Source organism: Anabrus simplex, chromosome X (genome assembly GCF_040414725.1).
Source record: "Anabrus simplex isolate iqAnaSimp1 chromosome X, ASM4041472v1, whole genome shotgun sequence".
In the NCBI taxonomy this organism is placed as follows: domain Eukaryota; kingdom Metazoa; phylum Arthropoda; class Insecta; order Orthoptera; family Tettigoniidae; genus Anabrus; species Anabrus simplex.
In genome coordinates, this window is record NC_090279.1 from 191,562,169 (window position 1) to 191,585,097 (window position 22,929).

A 22,929-nucleotide genomic window follows, 5' to 3' on the forward strand; every position below is an offset into this window, starting at 1 on the left:
GCGAAAATACGAGTGGTCTTTGATAATGGCTTGCACGGAAGCATGGCTAATATGCGACCTGATCACGAATTTCTTCCTCCGTGATTCGTCGGTTTTCCTGGATAAGGGCATCAATCTGCCCTATCATATCAGGGGTAATGGCTCGAGGGGCCTGTCCTGGGCACACATCGTCTTGCAGTCTTCTTGGAATCTCCTATGCCTCTTGTGCACACTCGCCATGGACCGCAGACATGCGACTATGAGTTTTGCGTACTCCAGCACAGAAAGTGAACCACACCTCTTCTCTACTTGCTTCCATTTCTATAGGGGGACAAACACACAAGAGCAGTCCACACATCAGCAAAGACATAACCTAACAACTACGTGCACCTGTGAGTTGCCACCTTTCGCGCAGAATGTGTGCTATGGTGGGTGTTCGATTTTCATTTGACTGCCCATGGGCTGACGCAATCTAGACTTTACAATCTCCTATATACATATAAATCCCATTAGAACTTAAAGCAGGTGCTTTATCTCAGTAACTTGATACATCCATAATTTTCACATCAATGAATGATCCTAATACCTTTAAAAAAATAAAACAATACATTTACATTCTAACACATACCTTTAAAATATTTACTAGTTCCTTTGTTTATAATAAGAAATAGTCAGCACAAAATTTTCCATTGACCTTGAAGAGTCATTGGCTGAGCATTATGTCTTTGACCTTGAATTCAATCAGCTGATCCATTACACCTTTAATAACACGCCAACTTCCTTTAGTACAGTATCCCGGCAACATTAAAAATATTTCTATTCCTTTTTCAATGATATCCTCTACTGTAGGCTAATAAATCCTGCTTGCATTCCTTGTCACTTATATATTTGCGCATATACTTTTGCTTACATTATCAATCATCCATACAAGTTACACTCTTCTGCTCGCCTCTTACAATCTCTACACTATAATCCTCTAATGCAAAGAAAGATATTATTATTCCTTGGTTTTCACATCCCACTAACTACCTTTATGGTTTTTGGAGATGCTGAGGTGCCAGAATTTAGTCCCGCAGGAGTTCTTTTACGTGCCAGTAAATCTGCCTACACGAGGCTGACTTATAGTCCGTGCACCTTTTAGCGATATTTCTTTGTCCGGGGTGAGTAGTAAGGAGGGAGCTTTCCCGGTTCCGGAAATACTGCCAACTGAATGAAAATGAAATCTGAATCGAATCAATAATATGATCGATCAATATGAATTTTCTAAACCTTTATTATCGTAAGCCAACAACTGTGTCATACGCACATTTTATAACATTACATAACTTTTCTCGATGCAAATCTTGTTCCTAGCATGAATTCTACAGTTTGGCTTTGTTGTATAAACAACAACGGTACTAATGCATAAAGTGTATGCTAGATATCGCACAGCGATGCATAAGTGATTCATAGTTTGTGTTTCAAAGGTTGCCAGTACGAATCTCGATGATACCCGAGGTTGATTTATTTAGCACTAGGGTGTACGTGTATTGCTAAAAGGTGCGCGTACTATATTGGAGCACTTTCAAATACAAACGGACTGAACCAGGATCCAACCTGCCACGTTGGGGTCAAGGCCAACGCCACAATCATCAGAGCCACTCAGCCCGGCTGGGAAGATATTATGGACACGTCTGATATGACAACACTCCATGTATTTTAGGTGATGGATGATATAAGCAAATTGCCAATATATTATGCAACACTTCACTCTACAAGTTTAATACCACATGCATCTCCCTATAACTTTCAAAACCAGATACAATTCTTATATATTATATTCTTTTTCAACTCCGATTCATGAAGGATTACTATACAATTAACAGTTTTGCTATTGATGTTTATTATATCATATACCACACCTCTGTTTTTTAAACAATGGTGATATTTTTAAACATTGTTGCTAAAAGAAGCTGACCTGTTTTCAAATGTACACAATGACAGATATATATCTTCCATGGTTATACAAGCACAGCAGAACTTGAACATATGTAAATTAACATATGATCCAAAATGAATAAAATGTACACACGCAGATATGTACAATACAATAATTAGAAGCCGAACTACAATTATCACCAATAACAGGAAACTGCATAAACTAGTGATGATAATAATAATAATAATAATAATAATGATAAAATACATGTTAATATAACTGCCAATTCCAACCAAATAAATCATAGATATTTTATAGACATCATACTGTATAGGCTTTTCTTGACACGGCGTAAGCCCAAAAGCCTATACAGTATCATGTCTAGAAGTACGGGCCGTGAAAGCGTTAATGGCAACATATATATTTTTATAGGTTAGGGGTTCAACTCCTATACAGTTTTCATGCCAGGCTAGTGTTATTACAAGGAATGGTCTCAGCTACCTGGAGATACAATCAAAAAATTATCAACCACTGGCAGGTTCGTCGTCCTGTCCTGGAACGCCTCACTTAAAAACATCCTATCAATGTCCACCAAATATAAATTCTAACTACTAATGGACTGCAAAAAAAGAGACTTTTCAAACAACAAGAATACAAACTCTCTTTTCTAAATTGGAATGTACATTCTCGGTTCAAGCACAATAGTATCTTAAGCACAAAATATTAACAGGGTACGGAAAGAAAGCAGCCTTACCAGTAATTTTCTCAAATAGGAAGTCACCAGGATAGAACAGAAGCCGCTTCAGGACAGATAATCGAGTTGCATCATCTACATCCTCACCCTGCAGCAGAATCCCAATTTGCCCGAATACTTGGCGAGCCTTAGCAGGCACATCATTACCAGGCTCCTTTATGTTACATCCCCGTAAGATGTTGTCCAAGAAGTTGCGAGTCAGGAGCTCTGGAATCTGTAATTATTTATTTATTTTACATTTTATGGCCTACATTGGACCACTCTAGTCAATTATACAAAGGATTTCTTGATTTTCTAATCTATAATAATAATAATAATAATAATAATAATAATAATAATAATAATAATAATAATAATAATAATAGAATACGTGATGGGGGAATGGTACAAGGGAAATACTAAGAAGATGAAAATTGGAACCAAGGAAGATCAAATAAACTTGCTTGGGATTTTTTTTGCTTAACGTCACACCGACACATATGTCTTATGGTGACGATAAGATAGGAAGGGTCTAAGAAGTGGAAGGAAGCGGCTGTGGCCTTAATTAAGGTACAGCCCCGACATTTGCCTGGTGTGAAAATGGGAAAATACGGGAAAACATCTTCAGAGCTGCCGACAGTGTGGCTCGAACCCACTATCTATAGATTACTGAATACTGGCCGCACTTAAGCGACTGCAGCTATCGAGCTCGGTGCTTGGGATTCGCAGATGATTTAGCGTTATTAGCTATAAACATTCAAGAAGCCAGAAATCAAATAAGTCTACAAAATATAACACAAAAAACAGAACTACAGACATCATTCAAAAAAGACCGAGTTAATGGTACCAGATCCACTAGTAATAAACCTCATACCAGTAAATAACTGGAGAATAAAAATAGTGAAACGAATTAAATACCTAGGAATAATTGTAACATACAACAAGGACGAGAAACCTGCATGGCAAGAAAGAACTAATAAAATGATAAAAGCTCAAAAATTAGCTGCTTTAGTGGATCAGTGGTAGAGTGTCGCCTCCAGATCCAAAGATAGGGGGTTCAAAACCGGCAGAGATTGTCTGATTTCTGAAGGGTGGAAAAAAGTCCATTCGACACTCCATGTCGTACGATGTCGGCACGTAAAAGATCTCTGGTGACACATTTGGTGTTTACCCGACAAAATTCATTAAATATCATCCATAGATGCCCAAGAGAGTTTTGGTTTACTCTGTATGCCATTTAGTGGGCCTACAGTAAATCGGAACGTCAAAATTGACGAGCAGATAGCCAGATGGCGTCAAATTGAAATATCTGCACACGGTAGTTGAGGCCATAAGATTATTATTATTGTTGCCATTGATGATTTCACGGCCCGTACTTATACACATGATACTGTATAGGCTTTTGGGCTTATGCCATGTCAAGAAAATAAGGTGAAATTCTTTAAGTTTTGCAGAGAACTGTGCTCTGCGTCCTCGGAAGAAAATCTCGACTGTCCACAAGAAAGCCTTCTTAAACAATGACTTTTTGAAATTTAGACGATATAACAGAAGTGGAAATGGTACATTCATTCGTCACTAGATGGCCCCCCGGACGTGGCTCAGCGCTAGCGTACGAAGCGGAAGCTGACCGAGCCATCAGAATTATTATTATTATTAGCTCAAAAATTAACATGGTCTACATAATATAAAAAATATACAATGGTTAAAAATAAAACATTACAAGACCATGGTTCAACCAGAGGTGAGATATAGAAGCAAAAATGTTTTTAAAATCACTCAGAGAAACAGAATCGACAAAATACTAAAAGTAGAGAGAAGAACAGCCAGAACATGCATAAATAAAAAATATCACTCGACAGCAAGCGTAACAGCAAGGTCACATTTGTTTTGGTTTAAATGACAGAGTAAAGTTAACATTGCACGTGACAAGCTTTTTGTTTTCTCCAGCTACAACTGATCCAGGATAAGACAGTTGTCTGCCTTGCGTGGTTATTCCATATCATCAAGATCAAGGTTCGAGTTTTGACAAGCAGTTTTACATCCATAGAAAGATCGAGAACAACTAAAAAGTAAAGGAGATGTTTCAAGACAGAAAGAGCTGCTATTAATTAATTTTTTTTTTTTACAACTTGATTTACGTCGCACCGACACAGATAGGTCTTATGGCAACGATGGGATAGGAAGAGCTTAGGAGTGGGAAGGAATCAGCCGTGGCCTTAATTAAGGTACAGCCCCAGCATTTGCCTGGTGTGAAAATGGGAACCCTTGGAAAACTATCTTCAGGGCTGCTGGCAGTGGGCCTCGAACCCACTATCTCCCGGATGCAAGGCTGCGCGTCCCCAACTGCACGGCCAACTCGCCTGGTAATTAATTTTTTCAACACAACAACAGACTATTGTGAGATCAGCACAGGAACTTCACGTCCCCCAGAAGCCTACGGAGTGAGTGGAGTGAGTAACACATCTTTTTTTGTTTTTGAATTATAATTATGGTTGGTTTTTACGTGACAAACTCACCTGACCTAAATTGCATAGAGAAAGTTTGGAACTATATGAAAAATAAGGATCAAGAGGTTGAAACATCAAGGTGTGGTGAAGAAGTTACAGATGCATACGGATAAGTAAAACCTGGAAAAACTGACAGACTCAATGCACAAAAGACTACATAATGTTGAAAACGTGAAAGGTAACATGACAAAATAGTCGATTAGAGTTACCATCAGATTATTAAGTTTTTTTTTAGGTACTATAATGCATACACAGATTTTCACTGTGGCTACTTATGGTTTCTCCAAGGCCCAGAAAACTTTTTTTTCCAATTTCTTTTATACTGCTCTGACACACATAGGTCTAAGAAAGTGAATGTGACCTTTTTTAAGGGATAACCCTAGCACTTGCCTGGTGCGAATGGGAAACCACAGAAAACAATTCCAGAACACCAAAACTAGGTCTTTTCCCTTTATCAGTGAAACATATTCTAACCAAATAAGCAATTAAAACTGCAATACATGGTTACATACAAAGTATAAAAAAACCTTAACACTGAAAATTTTATAAGATGCGAAATGAATCCACATGAGCTACAGGAGCAAAACAAACTCTAAAGCAAATCTATGTCATTTACTTGATGAGCTTACCTTGGTCTTGTCGTCCAGGTTCTTGAGAATATGCTGCAACATTTCAAGGACAGCTAGTGTCCTATTGCGGTTTGGACGAATCAACTGAGGCTCCACACCCATGGTCCAGAAGGGGAGAAGGATCTTCGATACAGCCAACTGACTACAGAACTCCTCATACACTGGATGACGAAGAGATGTTAACATAGATGGATTCTGTCGATAAGACACCAATATCTCACTTAAAGAGCATAAAATTTACCATGAGTGGACTGGCACAGTGCAGAAGTTGGAGGAGAACATTTTTTTAAATCTTATAGTCTACACCACGGCTGGACAAATCAGAAACAATTGTAGGAGACAGTAACAATTTCTTAGGTGCCAGACATAAAAAAATAACAATCATTTGCTTACCCCTACAGAATTAATCAGTTCGATCTCTCACTTCATCTTAATGCCTCTTGAATCATTCACTACTCTAGGAACTTCATTTAATGGGTTCAAATCTACTAAGCCCCAAGCATTGTTTATTACATAGTAGTGCAGTACACAATGAAATGAAAAAATCTGGTGCCAAGACCAGCAAAAGGCAAAGGTTTAACTTTATATGGATGTAGATTACCTTAGGGAGCCTGAATTATTTGTCCCGAATGAGTAAATTTATAATACCAATGTAATAGGTCTGTCACTGGACATTGTACATTTTCAGGCTAACTCATTCCTAATCACAAAGTTTATACAAGGAGTAATTTTAATACCACCTATTCAATACAGTTTATTCCACTATTGTATGGTTAAAAACACATAGAAATTACCAAAATTTTAAAGGTACATGTTTCGCCCACTATTTATTGGGCATCATCAGCCTCATTCAATCTTAAAACATACACTGGTCTAAGGAATCTTAACAATTTACATAAAACGTATTGATGAACATTTACAAGTGTTGATACTGTGGTTGCATAATGATTACAGCACAAAAATATTGAATAAAACAGAACTTATACTAAAATCACTTAGAAAAATTAAAATGTTCGTCTAAAAGTAATTGTCACACGTTTTTTTAAAAAATAATCCATGTCTGACACTGAAATGGATCTTTTTGATAAAAAGCTTGAACAATATATATCACGTTTGGAGAAAAGAATATCAAAACCAAGGCTTCACAGGATAAGAACAATACAGTTAAAAGATACAGTATTTGATCAGGTTAGAGTCCAATATTTAAAATTAGCATGAAAATACGCCGTCAAATAGAGGCGGTATAGATTAAAATGTCCTGGAATGTTGAATAAAAATCATAGTATGTCAAGAAGCGCTAAAAAAATCGAAGAATTTGCCGAAAACGCTGCTAAAATTATCCAAATAAAAGAAGGTAGGTCAGACGACAATTTTGTGTAACCAGAAAATGCCTCATGTAGACGTGGATGTCCGTAGTAAACAATGTTGTCAATCATTCATTTCTCAAGATGTAACGTATGTCCTAATGTACCTGCAGTGTTAGTCTGTTTGAAGTTCCTACTTCTAGTGTAGTATCAATGCTGTATTGACAGTGTAGTATCGACACTGTATTGACATTACATAAAATCAGTTTCATGGTCCGTATCGCACTTCAATAGATTCACAATTAAGTATTTATTATTTTCCACCTAGTCGATACAATGATTGCTTAAGGCAATTTAATTGTTAAAAGTGGTACATGTTTCGTATTTTATCAACATCTTCAGCCACATAACACTGTTTAGATGAAAAATATATAAAATTGACAAAGCAATGCTTAAGAGGAAGTGTCCTTAAAATTAACATAAGATTGACAAAAAAAATACAGGTGGAAAGAGGCAGTAAAAGACAGAAGATCCATAAGATGATGCTCCTCAATTCTATATACTGGTTTCTAATATGCTAAAGTTTATACAGTATTCTCTCATGCAGGTTTTCCATTCTGACCTCCTTTCTCACATCTTTGTTTCTCAATTTGTCTTTCCTATTATACTTCTTAGGTATTTCCATTTCCCTGACTTGAATTCTACTCTCCTCCTTACCAGTCACGTCCAGGTCTCAGACACGTAAGTTAATATGGGTGTTTCTTCTCCTTCTGTGCAAATGGATCACTTAGGACCATGCACAATCAACATTTTTGTCGAGCTTCCGTCATTGCCTAATAGTTCCTCACTTTCATCAATTGCTGTAATTTCTGTTCTTTCGACCAAGTACATTGTCTTGGTTTCGTATCATCTTCCTCAAATCCCCTTGTGTGAACAATTTTTCTGATTATATTCCTATTCTGCAGATATGGTGATCCTAATTCAGCGAGGACTTTCTCTACTTGCTTATACCATTTGGATCTCGTACGATTGATTTGCAGAAATTTGTGTATTTGAGACCTTCAAATTCTTCATTTATGTAAGAAAGCAAATCTATTGAATATTTTAGAAAACTTTTTATAAATATTGATCAAAATTGCAACCCGATTTACAATATTAATGAGATATCGGAGGAAATCAATATACTTTTCGTGGAGTTAATCAATAAATTCTTTTCACGAAGGTGCGTGAGTAATACTTTACCACCTTATGCCTCTCCCCTTGCATCAAACTCTCCTCAACCTCCCCTCACAGTCAGTCCTCAACGACCTTCGAGGACGTCACTCAGTTAGCTTTGACACTTGAGGTGGAGTGGTCAACGTAGGACAGGCAAGGAGGCGAGTTCACATTTTAATTGAATTTATTCTTTAGTTCATTCATATTTTTCTTTTCCTTTTTTAGGCCCCTATTATCAACACATAATCAAGGTCAACTTGCATCATCAGTATAACTCCATCTTCTAATCAAGAAAGCTATTTTAATGTGGCATTACCATCACACTGTTTTATGTACAATACGCATATAATTTTATTCGCGCAGCCACTCACGTTGTTTTATAATTGGACAATTCGTTGTTTCTAACAACAATTTAATCTGTGATTTTAACTAGACTTCATGCTTCATATCATGTTCATGTCGCACCATTTTATCACTGAAGATTGGCAAGACGCCATCACACTGCGTCACAGGATACAAAGACTTTTTGTTTACCTATTTCAACGTGTCCTCACATTATTTTTAATGTTTTGTATTTCTGACTGAAGATGTCCCATAAGGGGACGAAACATGTATCACGAGTATAATCTAATGTAGTCTTTTTAATAAAGAAAATTACAGTATTGTAGAGGTGGAATTTTAAATTCAAATTTTCACAAATTTGATGGGTATGTCTGTTGTTAGTTATTCTTTCGAAATGGCTTATAAATTGAATTTGGCGCAGTCTTATTGTAAAGTACATTTAAATATTTTGTAATATATTTCCGAGTTGGGTTTGGGGTAATATATTTTAAATTCTTGGTCCTAAGTTTTTTCTCATGAGTTTCCCTTCTTTAATCTATCTTAATATCTCTCAATCACTCGAGGACTTACAACCGCTCCTTTATAGTCACTGCCACTAGGCTGTGGAATACCCTCCCTGCTACCATTAGGGATTTGCGTTCTCGTAGGAGATTTAAGATGGATTGCCGAAATCACTTGCTGAATACTTCTAGCTGACTTGTTCGATGTGTGAAGTGTGAATGATCTTATTTTCATAAAAATTAGAAATGTATTTGCTAGTTATAGGTTTTTACTGTGTTTCCTTCTTTTATTATTACTGGTGTTAGTTTTATAATTATTATCATGTTCATTTGTATTGTCATGTTGTACATTCTATACTTATTTCTTTTATTACTATCTCCATATTTGCTATTAGTACTATATTATTTTAAAAATGATTTGTTTTATTTAAAAAATTATACGCCTGTTAATTATTTTAAATGTTGTCGTTAAGTGTAAGAGAGGGCCCTGATCCCTAACTTCGCCATAAATAAAGGCGAATCACTTACTTACTTACTTACTACTTATTCCTTTAAATTTTTTAAATGTAAATTGAGCATTTCTGAAGCATAAAGAGCTTTAGGTTTGATCACTGTTATGTAATGACGAATTTTACCATTCCAGGGCAAGCATTTTTTGTTATAAACATTCTTTGTATGTTGAAAAGCAATTTTCATTTTCTGAATTCTTGAAGCTACTGATTTATTTTCACTGTCATTTTCAGTACTTAAATTCCTTGACTCTTGCAATTTTATTCATATCAATGGTAAGTTCAGGTGGAAAAGTTTTGATATTTGTCATAAATTTAATTTTTTCCTATGAGATTTTAAGTCCTATTTTTGCTGCTTGGTCTTCCAGTATAGCAATCTGTTTCAGTGCATCAGGGATGTCCTTAGCAATTAGTGCCATATCATCAACAAACACTAGACAGTCTATGTCAACACCCTTAATTGTTGGTCCTAGTCGGTGACATGGTGCGCCTGCTTTTGCCCGCTCTCTGACAAATTTTTCAAGAGCACAGTTAAAGAGTAAAGGGGACAGCCCATCAACTTATGGGAGCATAATATATTCTGTACATTATCTCTTTACACTTCCTTGGTACTTCTCTTATTCCAGACAAGGTTTCTTACACTCTGGTAGAATGCATTGCCCTGTTGCACCCTCTTACTAATCTCCATGACCATTCTGCATTACTTCACTCCCTAGGTATTTGAACCTGTCAACAATTTCTAGGGTTTGATCACCAATTTTCACAATGCCTTTCCCTTTCTCCTCTTGATATCACCATATTCTTGTTTTTCCCTGTTTTTTCCTTTTCAATTTTCTTGTTCAATGCATCACGTTTTTCTTGCACTTCCTTGCTGTTCGTTTAAATATCACCTTGTCAAAAGGTAAAAATTGAAGAAAATGGCTTCTATAAAAGAATAGGGTTGAGACATGGAAAAATCTTTTTAAGGATGCAGTTACTAATGAAGTGAAGAAATGAGGTCACGACGCTCAGCAAAGAGTAAACCGACTGACGATGATGTAAAGTCTAAAAATGTTGATATTCTCAATTTTTAGCATTCCAAACATCCACACACAGTGTGAGGAAAATTAATCATGTATTTCAAATTTTTATGAGGGACGATAAAAAACTAAGGTTACAAGGTCTAAATTCCTGGTCTTCCACCTGTTATAGAGAAATTAGTAGTGTGTGATAATTCTAATACATGCCATTGGCAAATGTGCAGACTTTCAGACACCAGACACCTACAGTGCTGGTTTTAGGCTAACACAAACGGCGACTCGTTTGGAAAACTGTTCTCGCAAAGAAATCTGCTCAGTTATTCGATTTCAGTAGGCGAAACATGTAACTGCAGCTGAAATTCACCAGCAGCTGGTAGAGGTTTATGGAGAGATTGTAATATCTCGTCAGCATGTCTCAGAATAGGGTTGAGAGTTTGCGGCCGGTAGAGAAAATATCGCAGTGCCCTACCCAGCACGGTATAAACAGATTTGAACACAGCTCCTGTGGAGGAGCAGATTCAGGACGACAGGACGATCACATTACGGCGTAGGATGAGGAAGTCAAACCAATTGCGACAACGTGGTAAGGACGGGAGCTTTACCAGGAAGGAATATTCAAACTCGTCCCATGAAGCGACAAGTGTCTAAACCAATATGGAGACTACGTCGAAAAATAACCTAATGTACGTACTATCAGATTGCTGTATTGGTTGTGCAAAATAAAATGTACTTGTTTCACTGCAGGCTTTGTAAACCTACTTTTCGATCAACCTTCGAACAATTCCCACCAGCGAAATTAAATACCTAAGAACTATGAAAGACAAGGAAAGACAGTGAAACGAAGATGTTAAAAAGGTTGTCAGAATAGGAACTCTAAATGAGAGAACTGATAGGAATAAATTATGTCTGGATATGCAAAGAGGATGGAGGAGAAAAGAATACCAAAACAGATGGGAGAGATGAAGTTTGGGGGAAAGAGAGCAAGAGGGGGGCGTAGAACAAGGTGGATCGATTTCATAAAGAGTAGTGCAAGAAGAAGAAACCTGGACTGGGACAAAATGATGGAGGAGGAGGATCATTTCTAGCAGCAGTTATATTTTTTACAACAAAACTGTATTTCTTTCTACTTACCAGAAGCAACTGGCTGCAAGGTTCAATGCAATTTTCATGTAGGATATGCTTCGAGCCCAGAAATCCCTTCAGGTACTTCCGTCTCACAACCTGTGGGAAACGTGACCTTGAAAGCAGGAGGCAGTGCAGAGTTTCAAGATTCTGCTTCGGCCAAGGCAGGGCTAGTTCTTGTTCCAAAACTGGCCACAGTATGGTACTGAAAGAATGTTCATCCAGCTGAAAGAAGGATAAATGAATCAATGCACTTAACATATAATAGCTGTCTTACCACTACATACACTACATAACTCCTCCTTCCATTCTTTTCTCCCTACAATCTCACCATACCTGTTATCTCACAGAAGATTTTTAGTTACTGGATTTCATTATATATATTGCGCCACAGTTTAGGTCAGTCAAGCTACCGTTGCTGGAACAGTTCGATGTACTTAACATGCACCGTACAAGTAAAACTCGATCATTTCTCCGAATAAATATTTCAACAGGGATAATAACACCCACTTGAGGGTCTTTTGGATCCAATCGATTACCGTACTAATATAACTAAACATTGACATCAGCTAGCTTTAACACCTCAACATTTTATCATTAGCAACGTCTCCTACAAGAAGTCCCATCTTCTTTTCTACGACTTTCTGATAAATCAACCGTGTATATTTTAACACACTTGATACGTTCACACTTCTATTTTAAATATTTGACACTGATCTTACTATCATGAACTTATGTTATGGGAGTGGAACAAATATCCCCCTTGAATGATTGTGCTTTCACACTCAAGGCCGTCATAGTCCAAGGCTGTCATAGTCCTAATGGTGTATAAGAAGAGGATCCATTTTGGTTTTAAACACTCAAATATTCAAGATTAACCACGTTATAATCTTCAAATCTGTTAATTTACAGTATTTTTAACATACTTTCTGTGCATTGCCATAATTTTAGATGTTATAGTATAACATTATATGAGATCATTGTTTAACATTTTATTCTATAGTTTATAAGATTAGGAAGATCCCATATCCAATAACTTTAAGATTGATATAGGCTGATGATGCCCATAAAAAAAAGGGTGAAACATGTACCTAAGACTTTTAAGTATTATGTATAAATTTTAACCACATAAAATAGTGGATTGTGTTGTATTGTATTGAACAGGTGGATCTATAAATATTATTAAAATATTTGTGATATACGTCATCTTCAATACGGAACCAAAATGAGAATAGGGAAGGTTAAACCGAGCTAGTTAGTTATGCGTTTTGAATTACATAGTTGTTAGTATGCACTCGGGAGAAGGTGGGTTTGAACCCCACTATCGTTTTCTGTTTCAAACTACGCACATTCTGGGGATATGTCTAAAATAAAGCCACAATCACTTCCTTCCTAAGCCTAGCGTGTTCCACCCTAACATCCTCTCAGACTTGTCTGTGACAGTCCAACTTAAAATCAATAGGGGAATGAAAAAAAGAGGTTAATAATTTATATTCCTAGTTGAGAGTTTTGTGAGGGGATTGGGAATGATTGTGGGCAACACAAGGTATTGGGGAGGGGGGAGGGGAAAGCAGGAAAATTACAAGATATGGCTGGGGTAACATAAGAATAAAATCGGTAATTGATTACTTTCTGTTGGAAAGGAAAAATCACAAACAGTTGATGAATGTCGCAGCTTTACTGGCAGAAGCATTTGATTGAGAACACAGAGTTGCTTTGCAAGTTTTAAGGTGACTATGGGATAGGAAGGGGCAAGGAATGGGAAAGAAGATAGTGTACAAAATGTATTATGCACCCATATTGACCTATGAGGATGAGAACTGGACAATGACAAGTTAGTGAAAAGAAATAACTAAGAAATGGTGTATGGCTTTTAGTGCCGGGAGTGTCCGAGGACATGTTCGGCTCGCCAGGTGCAGGTCTTTTGATTTGACGCCCGTAGGCAACCTGAGGATCGTGATGAGGATGAAATGATGATAAAGACGGTACATACAGCCAGCCCCCGTGGCAGCAAAATTAACCAATGATGCTTAAAATTCCCGACCCCGCCAGGAATTAAACCCGGGGCCCCTGTGACCAAAGGCCAGTGCACCAACCATTTAGCCATGGAGCTAAATACACCATTGAGTTGGAATGGAAAACCTAAATGAGTGAATTGATGGGAGTAAACTGAGATGGTCTGATCATGTAAAGAGGATGGATGAGAAAAGAATACCAAGTCGGATGACACAGATGAACTTCGAAGGAAAAAGAAAAGGGAGACCTAGAACAAGGTGGATCGGTTCAGTAAAGAGGAGTGAAAGAAGAAGTCTGTAGTGAGACAAGATAATGGAAGAGAAATGGTGGAAGGTGAGAGGAAAGTGGAGAAATGCCATAAATACAGCGACCCAGCAGGAGCTGGATAAGGGAAAAGGAGGATGATTCATACACTTATTTGTTTCTTCCAAAACCTATACAACTAACAAATGAGTTAGAGAAGATCTATGCCCAAAATTGCAATAGGAATTCACAGCTTAGGTATTAAGAAGAAGCAATCAAACATGTGCAATTCAGAGACGATAAAGAATCCATACTCACCTTCTTCATGAGCTCAACAAGGAAGGTCAGAACAGCAAGGTGAAGATAACTTCTCTTTTTACCAGCAGCAATCATAATCGCCAGCACTTCCTGCTGTTCCTCTGGGGATGCTCGGAACAGGATTTCCGAGTGGATAATTGCACCACATGCCAGAATTCGTCCAGTGTAAACCTCCGCTTCCTCCTGCAATCAGAAGCAAACAATCACGTAAGGCCATATTTCAAAGACACCTTCAGCCAAGATTGAAACTAATGACAGTTTTCCAGATTACAATGCACTATGTAGCTAGTATTATGCATACAATGAAATGATTGATGATGATGACGCTTGTTGTTTAAAGGGACCTAACATCTAGATAATCAGCCCCAATGGTACAAAATGAGACAAAATGTACTGAGAATTAAAATTCCAAAATTTATTTTCCAATCAGAATTCAAAGCGTGATGTTGAAGAATGAATATGAATTTAAAATAATCAGCATATCCAGCTCACAATATTGAAAGTTAATATAAATCCAAAATCCATCCACTGACTAGAAATCAAAAAGACAACAATGAACAATGATTAATGAACTTCAAACTATGGCATAAACTGAATGAAGGACTGCTTCCAAAATTTAAAAAATTCTAAATCGATGAAGCTTATTGTCTAAAGGGGTCCAAAATCCAAGTCACCGGACCCTCATAATGGTACTAAACACCGGTAAAGTAGAACCATGGTGTTCCGCGTGATGGTACTAACCACAGGCAATGCCCAGGTAAGGCAGACCCATGGAGTTCCTCGCGTTATGGTACTAATCACAGGTAATCTCATGATTCAAAAAAAGATCAGCCTTTGGTTGCCCCTTTTAGTCACCTCTTATGACCGGTTCATGTTTGTGGGTTACTGTAGTCATGTCCTAGTTCGTGAACCAAGGACAACGGCTGAGTGGCCTAGTAAGTGGTCCTAAGAGTTGGAATACCAGTTGCTATGGAATGGCAGTGGGCATCTCAGACATATTCTGAGTCATGGCCCTCCTTGTGCTCAGGCGACTAGGACTATACAATTCACCGCTGGTCCATAACCTGTTAGAAGAGAGATCCTCACTTGGACTATGTGCAAGTAGGGTAGCATCCTGCTTCATGAATTTACCGAGCTCAGAACATTTTTAAGCAAGCCTCGGACCTATGGAAGTAATGGAGTCCCACTCCCATCTGACAGGCGAGGGACTCCTTGGAAACAACTTGGCGAACAAAATGGAATTCGATGGGGAGCTATCAATATTAATGGGGCTTATGGAAAAAAGAAAGTAGAACTGGCTGAGTCAGCAAAGAGGATGCATCTGGATGTGCTAAGAGTAAGTGATATTTGGGTAAGGCGAGATAATGAGGAAGAGAGAGGGGATTATAAAGTGTACTTGACTGGTGTTAGAAAGAGAAGGACAGAGTCTGGGGTAGGGCTCTTTATCAGGAATACCATTGCACGCAACATAGTTTCTGTTAGGCATGTAAATGAGCGAATGATGTCGGTAGATTTGTCAGTTGGAGGAATAAGGACAAGAATTGTGTCCGTGTATTCACCATGTGAGGGTGCAGATGAGGATGAAGTTGACAAGTTTTATGAAGCATTGAGTGACATCGTGGTCAGGGTAACAGCAAGGACAGAATAGTGCTAATGGGCAATTTCAATGCGAGAGTTGGGAATAGAACTGGGGGATATGAAAGGGTGATTGGTAAATGTGGGGAAGATATGGAAGCTAATAGGAATGGGAAGCTTTTGCTGGACTTCTGTGCTAGTATGGGTTTAGCTGGACTTCTGTGCTAGTATGGGTTTAGCTGTCACGAATACATTCTTCAAGCATAAGGCTATTCACCACTACACATGGGAGGCTAGGGGTAGCAGATCCATAATAGACTATATCTTAACAGACTTTGAATTCAGGAAATCTGTTAGGAATGTACGAGTTATTACCGGATTTTTCGATGATACAGACCACTATCTGATCTGTAGTGAACTAAGTATATCTAGGCCTAGGGTAGAGAAAGTGAAATCTGTCTGCAAACGAATAAGGGTAGAAAATCTCCAGGACGAGGAAATTAGACAGAAGTACACGGATATGATTAATGAGAAGTTACGAACAGTAGACAGTAAGCAGGTTCAGGATATAGAAAGTGAGTGGGTGGCATACAGGGATGCTGTAGTAGAAACAGCAAGGGAATGCTTAGGAACAACTGTGTGTAAAGATGGGAAATGATGTGGAATGATGAAGTGAGAGCAGCTTGTAAACATAAAAAGAAGTCTTATCAGAAATGGCTCCAAACAAGGGCCGAGGCAGACAGGGATTTGTACGTAGATGAAAGAAACAGAGCAAAACAAATAGTTGTTGAATCCAAAAAGAAGTCATGGGAAGATTTTGGTAATAACCTGGAAAGGCTAGGTCAAACAGCAGGAAAACCTTTCTGGACAGTAATAAAGAATCTTAGGAAGGGAGGGAAAAAAGAAATGAACAGTGTTTTGAGTAATTCAGGTGAACTCATAATAGATCCCAGGGAATCACTGAAGAAGTGGAGGGAATATTTTGAACATCTTCTCAATGTAAAAGGAAATCATCCTGGTGGTGTTGCAAACAGCCAAGCTCATGGGGAGGAGGAAAATGATGTTGGTGAAATTATGCTTGAGGAAGTGGAAAGGATGGTAAATAAACTCCATTGTCATAAGGCAGCAGGAATAGATGAAATTAGACCTGAAATGGTGAAGTATAGTGGGAAGGCAGGGATGAAATGGCTTCATAGAGTAATAAAATTAGCGTGGAGTGTTGGTAAGGTACCTTCACATTGGACAAAAGCAGTAATTGCACCTATCTATAAGCAAGGGAACAGGAAGGATTGCAACAACTATCAAGGTATCTCATTGATCAGTATACCGGGCAAAGTATTCACTGGCATCTTGGAAGGGAGGGTGCGATCAGTCGTTGAGAGGAAGTTGGATGAAAACCAGTGTGGTTTCAGACCACAGAGAGGCTGTCAGGATCAGATTTTCAGTATGCGCCAGGTAATTGAAAAATGCTAAGAGAGGAATAGGCAGTTGTGTTTATCTTTCGTAGATCTAGAGAAAGCATATGACAGGGTACCGAGGGAAAAGATGTTCACTATACTGGGGGACTATGGAATTAAAGGTAGATTATTAAAATCAATCAAAGGCATTTATGTTGACAATTGGGCTTCAGTGAGAATTGATGGTAGAATGAGTTCTTGGTTCAGGGTACATACAGGGGTTAGACAAGGCTGTAATCTTTCACCTTTGCTGTTCGTAGTTTACATGGATCATCTGCTGAAAGGTATAAAATGGCAAGGAGGGATTCAGTTAGGTGGAAATGTATAAGCAGTTTGGCCTATGCTGACGACTTGGTCTTAATGGCAGACTGTGCCGAAAGCCTGCAGTCTAATATCTTGGAACTTGAAAATAGGTGCAATGAGTATGGTATGAAAAATTAGCCTGTCGAAGACTAAATTGATGTCAGTAGGTAAGAAATTCAACAAGATTGGTGTTACAAAGCTAGAACAGGTCGATAATTTCAAGTATTTAGGTTGTGTGTTCTTCCAGGATGGTAATATAGTAAGGGAGATTGAATCAAGGTGTAGTAAAGCTAATGCAGTAAGCTCGCAGTTGCGATCAGCAGTATTCTGTAAGAAGGAAGTCAGCTCCCAGGCTTTACATCCACATCTTTACATCGGTCTGTTTTCAGACCAACTTTGCTTTACGGGAGCGAAAGCTGGGTGGGCTCAGGATATCTTATTCATAAGTTAGAAGTAACAGACATGAAAGTAGCAAGAATGATTGCTGGTACAAACAGATGGGAACAATGACAGGAGGGTACTCGGAATGAGGAGGTAAAGGCTAATTTAGGATTGAACTCGATGGATGAAGCTGTATGCATAAACCGGCTTCGGTGGTTTGGTCATGTGGGTGAATGGAGGAGGATAGGTTACCTAGGAGAATAATGGACTCTGCTATGGAGGTTAAGAGAAGTAGAGGGAGACCAAGACGATGATGGTTAGACTCGGTTTCTAACGATTTAAAGATAAGAGGTATAGAACTAAATGAGGCCACAACACTAGTTGCGAATCGAGGATTGTGGCGACATTGAGTAAATTCTCAGAGGCTTGCAGACTGAACGCTGAAAGGCATAACAATCTATAATGATAATGTATGTATGTATGGTTTTTTTTTTTTTTTGCTATTTGTTTTACGTCGCACCGACACAGATAGGTCTTATTGTACAATATAACTATTTATAATAGTTTATTTAAATCCGCCTTGATCAATACACTCATTAAATGAAAGAAACATTATTTATTAAACCATACATGTTTCGGGAAATCTCAACCATTCCCTTCATCAGTGGTTAGATCAAAGAATAACATAATGACACAATATTAACCTATCATGGTTAAGTTTATTAACAGACAGATAGGTCTTATGGCGACGATGGGAGAGGAAAGGTCTAGGAGTGGGAAGGAAGCGGCCGTGGCCTTAATTAAGGTACAGCCCCAGCATTTGCCTGGTGTGAAAATGGGAAACCACGGAAAATCATCTTCAGGGCTGCCGACAGTGGGGTTCGAACCTACTATCTCCCGAATACTGGATACTGGCCGCACTTAAGCGACTGCAGCTATCAAGCTCGGTGTATGTATGTTATGACCGGCAAGGGATACTGTGGGTGTATTTATCTGCGTCCCCCACCCGCAAGTCACATGATGAAGTGATTACCAGTGGCTGAGAAGAGGACAAACTGGCTATAAATAAACTCTTCTTACACGCTATTCCCGCGGATGTGGGGTCCGCACACGTACAAGGTCTGCGATGTACATCTTGATTCTCAGAGGGAAACTGAAATGTTTGTTCTGTATGAGTGAAGTTTTGACACTCTCTGTGGCTCCAAGTAGCCCATGCAGTGGCTCCACTATATGCACCAGCCTCCGAAAACCGTAAAAAGTAGTTAGTGGTGTAACCGTCCAGGCTTCTCCAGCCCTACTGATTTAATATAATATCATTTTACGCGATATCATTTGATATCAAGTTTATCCGCCATCGGCGATTATTTGTAATAACATATTTATTCAACGTCAATCATTTGCAATCAAGGCTTTTTGGAAGCATATTGTATATATGATAACATCGTTTTATTATTTAAATTATTATATTATGTAGGATAAGAATTCATTATGTTGTAAATACGGTCAATATGTTGAGACATAGTTGTTTTCATTTCATCTCATGTTTGTGTATACGGAGGGTTATTGTTGAAGCTTGGGATTTTGCGTGCGTCATGGGTTTATTTTATGACCAAGGCTAGTAAACAGCGACCCGTGCGCGAGGCTTGCAAGATGGTCAGCTATATCATCGCCACACCTTGTGGACTTGTCGAGGAAGAAGAAGGGGAGTTGATGCTCGATCTATCGAATCAGATACTTCGTTGTATATGAGTTTTGAGATTGAACTGTTACCAAGAGTGGGGGTGAGCCCGGATATATACTGATTCTCAACACGAGAACTGGACCTAACAACCTTACAGCCTTACGACCTTACAACCTTAAAACCTAACTACGTGTACTCCATCACTAGTAATTCTACTGTGAACATCTACTTTGAACGACGTGATTTGATTTTTGATACAGTGTGTGGTCGCTCCGCGACATAGTTACTTTTGTACAATGTGTTGTCGCTGCGGTAAGGTTATCAGATCTACGAGAAACGAAACAAGTTTACGGCTTGTGTTATATTCAGTAAATATTGTGGACGAAGAACTATGTTTAGTTCAAGTCTACGGAATTTTGGTACAAGTCTGTACCGTATAAATAGTATAGCTCAGTTGGTTTGAGATTTCTACTAATATGGAAAAAATTCATATCTCTGAATTTTCTCCTCATACGATCAACGCTGATCAGTTATTACAAGTATAGGGCCAATGTCTAATTTAAAGACTAGGCAAGTAGGGAGTGTTAGTCCAGATAGCCCGTACCATATCAGAGAAGGAAGGAAGGATGTCCATGGAGAAAAGTCTACACCGAGAAGAAGAGTACGAGTAACCACGGAAACCAGATGACTTCAACGGAAGCTGCAATTGGTGAGCTTCAATTAGATAAAGCAAGCAATGGTAAATTCAGTAAATTATAAATTCCTCCACTTTTCCGATTCATCTCATTTTTTTAAAATAATAAATTCATTTGTATTTTATATTGCGTTAATTTTCTTTCTTAAGCGACACTTAATGGTTAATTATTTAAAATCCTACCCCTGTGATTTCAATATAAGTCTCTATGCTAGTAAATATAAATTTTGGTTTACAGTTTTATTTAAAACTGTAACCATGGCGCCCAAACATTACATAGAGAAATGGGGAACCATGGATGTTTATTGTTTCTATTTGCGTGGCAATTTGCGGGCAAGCCACAAATAGTTTATTTAATATTCATGTGTTGAATTACACTCTATCCCAGGTAACACTCGTCTATAAACAAAGTGATTATACCTCTCCTCCTCCGACTGAGTTTGAGTCGGGCTCTGGATCGAGATTTCCATGCACTTCTATCGTTCCACCACACTTCTGTACAAACATCTCTTTCATCTCCCCATGTGTTTTGACGAGGTGGAACAGTTACAGTGGGTCGTAAAAACAATAACATTAGGATATTTACCATATGCATCTTGGTAGGTGTGCTAGTTACCAACTGATGAGCCCAAATTGGCACACTGGGGTGAAAAGCTGGCAAGCAGAATAAGTTAGCAGGAAATTTTATGATTTGAATTATATTCGAATTACACTCTATCCAAGTGTTATTCCCGCATGATTGCGGGGTCAGCTCATGAGCAATGTCTGCGCCACTTATTAAGGGTAAAGGCATCCTGGGCAGGTAACACTCGTCTATAAACAAAGTGATTATACCTCTCCTCCTCCGACTGAGTTCGAGTCGGGCTGTGGATCGAGATTTCCATGCACTTCTACCGTTCCACCACACTTCTGTACAAACATCTCTTCCAAAACTCTCACTCTTCTTCACAGATCTGCCTTAACGTGCTCCAATCATCTTCTGGATGTCTGCCCTGGATCTTGTGCCTTTTCCTTTCATTTCAAACACGTGTCGCATCATTCTCACAGGTGCTCAAAACCATCTCTGAAATGTAACTCTCCAGTCCTTCACTAAGACTGTTTATTTTTAGTCTCTATCTTACATGATCCCTTCTTGTTTTTCCCAGCATACTTTGCTAGCCTGTATTTTGCTTTGCCGGGCCTTGATCAACACCTATGCTTCTGTTCCATGTCAGGATTGGTACAAAGCAGCATTTGTAAAGGGTTTCTTCACATTCCAATGGGACATCATTATTCCAAAAGAATCGTCCTGCTAAGTATTTAAACTTCTTTACTACCTATTGCTTATATAGGCAAACAACATGATTCTGGGGTCAAAAAAATAGGGAACAACTACAAGAAACACTGTATGAACTTCAAGGATGGCCAGAAAGAACAACAACTTGGATATAAATACAGAGAAAACAGTGCAAATGCCTTTCAGAAAAGGACAGATTGTTTCTTTTTTCTTTTTTTACAACTTGCTTTACTGAAAATGAAAACCTACAACCTGTTTTCCAATCAATGACTGGGTCAGGGATGGTATGAATGAAGCCCCCATCTTGCAGGGAGGATAGGAATTGTGACGGCTGCCGAAGCCTTCCGCACGCTTTTGGGGCAATGATTAATAACTGACAGATGAAATGAAATGATAGTGGAGAGTGTTGCTAGAATGAAAAATGACAGGGCAAACCGGAGTACCCTGAGAAAAACCTGTCCCGTCTCCGCTTTGTCCAGCACAAATCTCACATGGAGAGACTGGGATTTGAACCAAGGATGCCTGCCCGGCCGGGTAATGAGAAAGTCTCTCATAGTGCACTGGCACTGCCGGTGGCTCCAAACAGCCTACGCAGTGGCCTCCACAGTACGCACTAGCCATGCGTCTTGGTGGGTGTGCTATTTACCAACTGATGAGTCCGACTTAGCATACCGGGGCGAAACGCTGGCAACCAGGAATGAGTTAGGTAGCTGGAAAATTTATAATGTCCAATATTCGACCATTTATAATGGTATTATAAATTTACTCATTCGGGACAAATATTTCAGGTTTCCTATGGGAATCAACATCTATATCATCCGATGGCTGGGCAGGCCTCAATTTTTGGCAATGAGACAAAGTCTCTCATAGGGCACTGGCACTCCAAATAGTCTATGCAGTGGCCTCCACGGTATGCACTAGCCATGCTTCTTGGTGGGTGTGCTATTTACCAACTGATGAGCCCAACTTAGCACAGTGGGGCGAAACGTTGGCAACCGGGAGTGAGTTAGCTGGAAAATTTAAAATGTCCTATAACAGACCATTTAAATTGGTATTATGAATTTACTCATTTGGGACAAATATATCAGGTTCCCTAAGGGAATCAACATCTATATCATCTGACGGCCGGGCAGGCATAAATTTTTGGTAATCAGACAAAGTCTCTCATAGTGCACTGGCACTGCCGGTGGCTCCAAATAGCCTACGCG

General features: G+C 38.6%; 1 protein-coding gene across 1 annotated transcript in view; it reads right to left on the reverse strand.

The window, feature by feature from the left end:
* Mybbp1A (MYB binding protein 1a) overlaps positions 1-22,929 on the reverse strand; it is a 114,114-nt gene that overhangs the window by 90,198 nt on the left and 987 nt on the right. Inside the window, exons 3-6 of the mRNA XM_067159573.2 lie at positions 14,355-14,537; positions 11,787-12,002; positions 5,767-5,961; positions 2,652-2,865 (exon numbers count right to left, since the gene is read on the reverse strand). Coding sequence (XP_067015674.2) covers positions 2,652-2,865; positions 5,767-5,961; positions 11,787-12,002; positions 14,355-14,537 — 808 coding nt within the window. The remainder of the gene's footprint in view (positions 1-2,651; positions 2,866-5,766; positions 5,962-11,786; positions 12,003-14,354; positions 14,538-22,929) is intronic.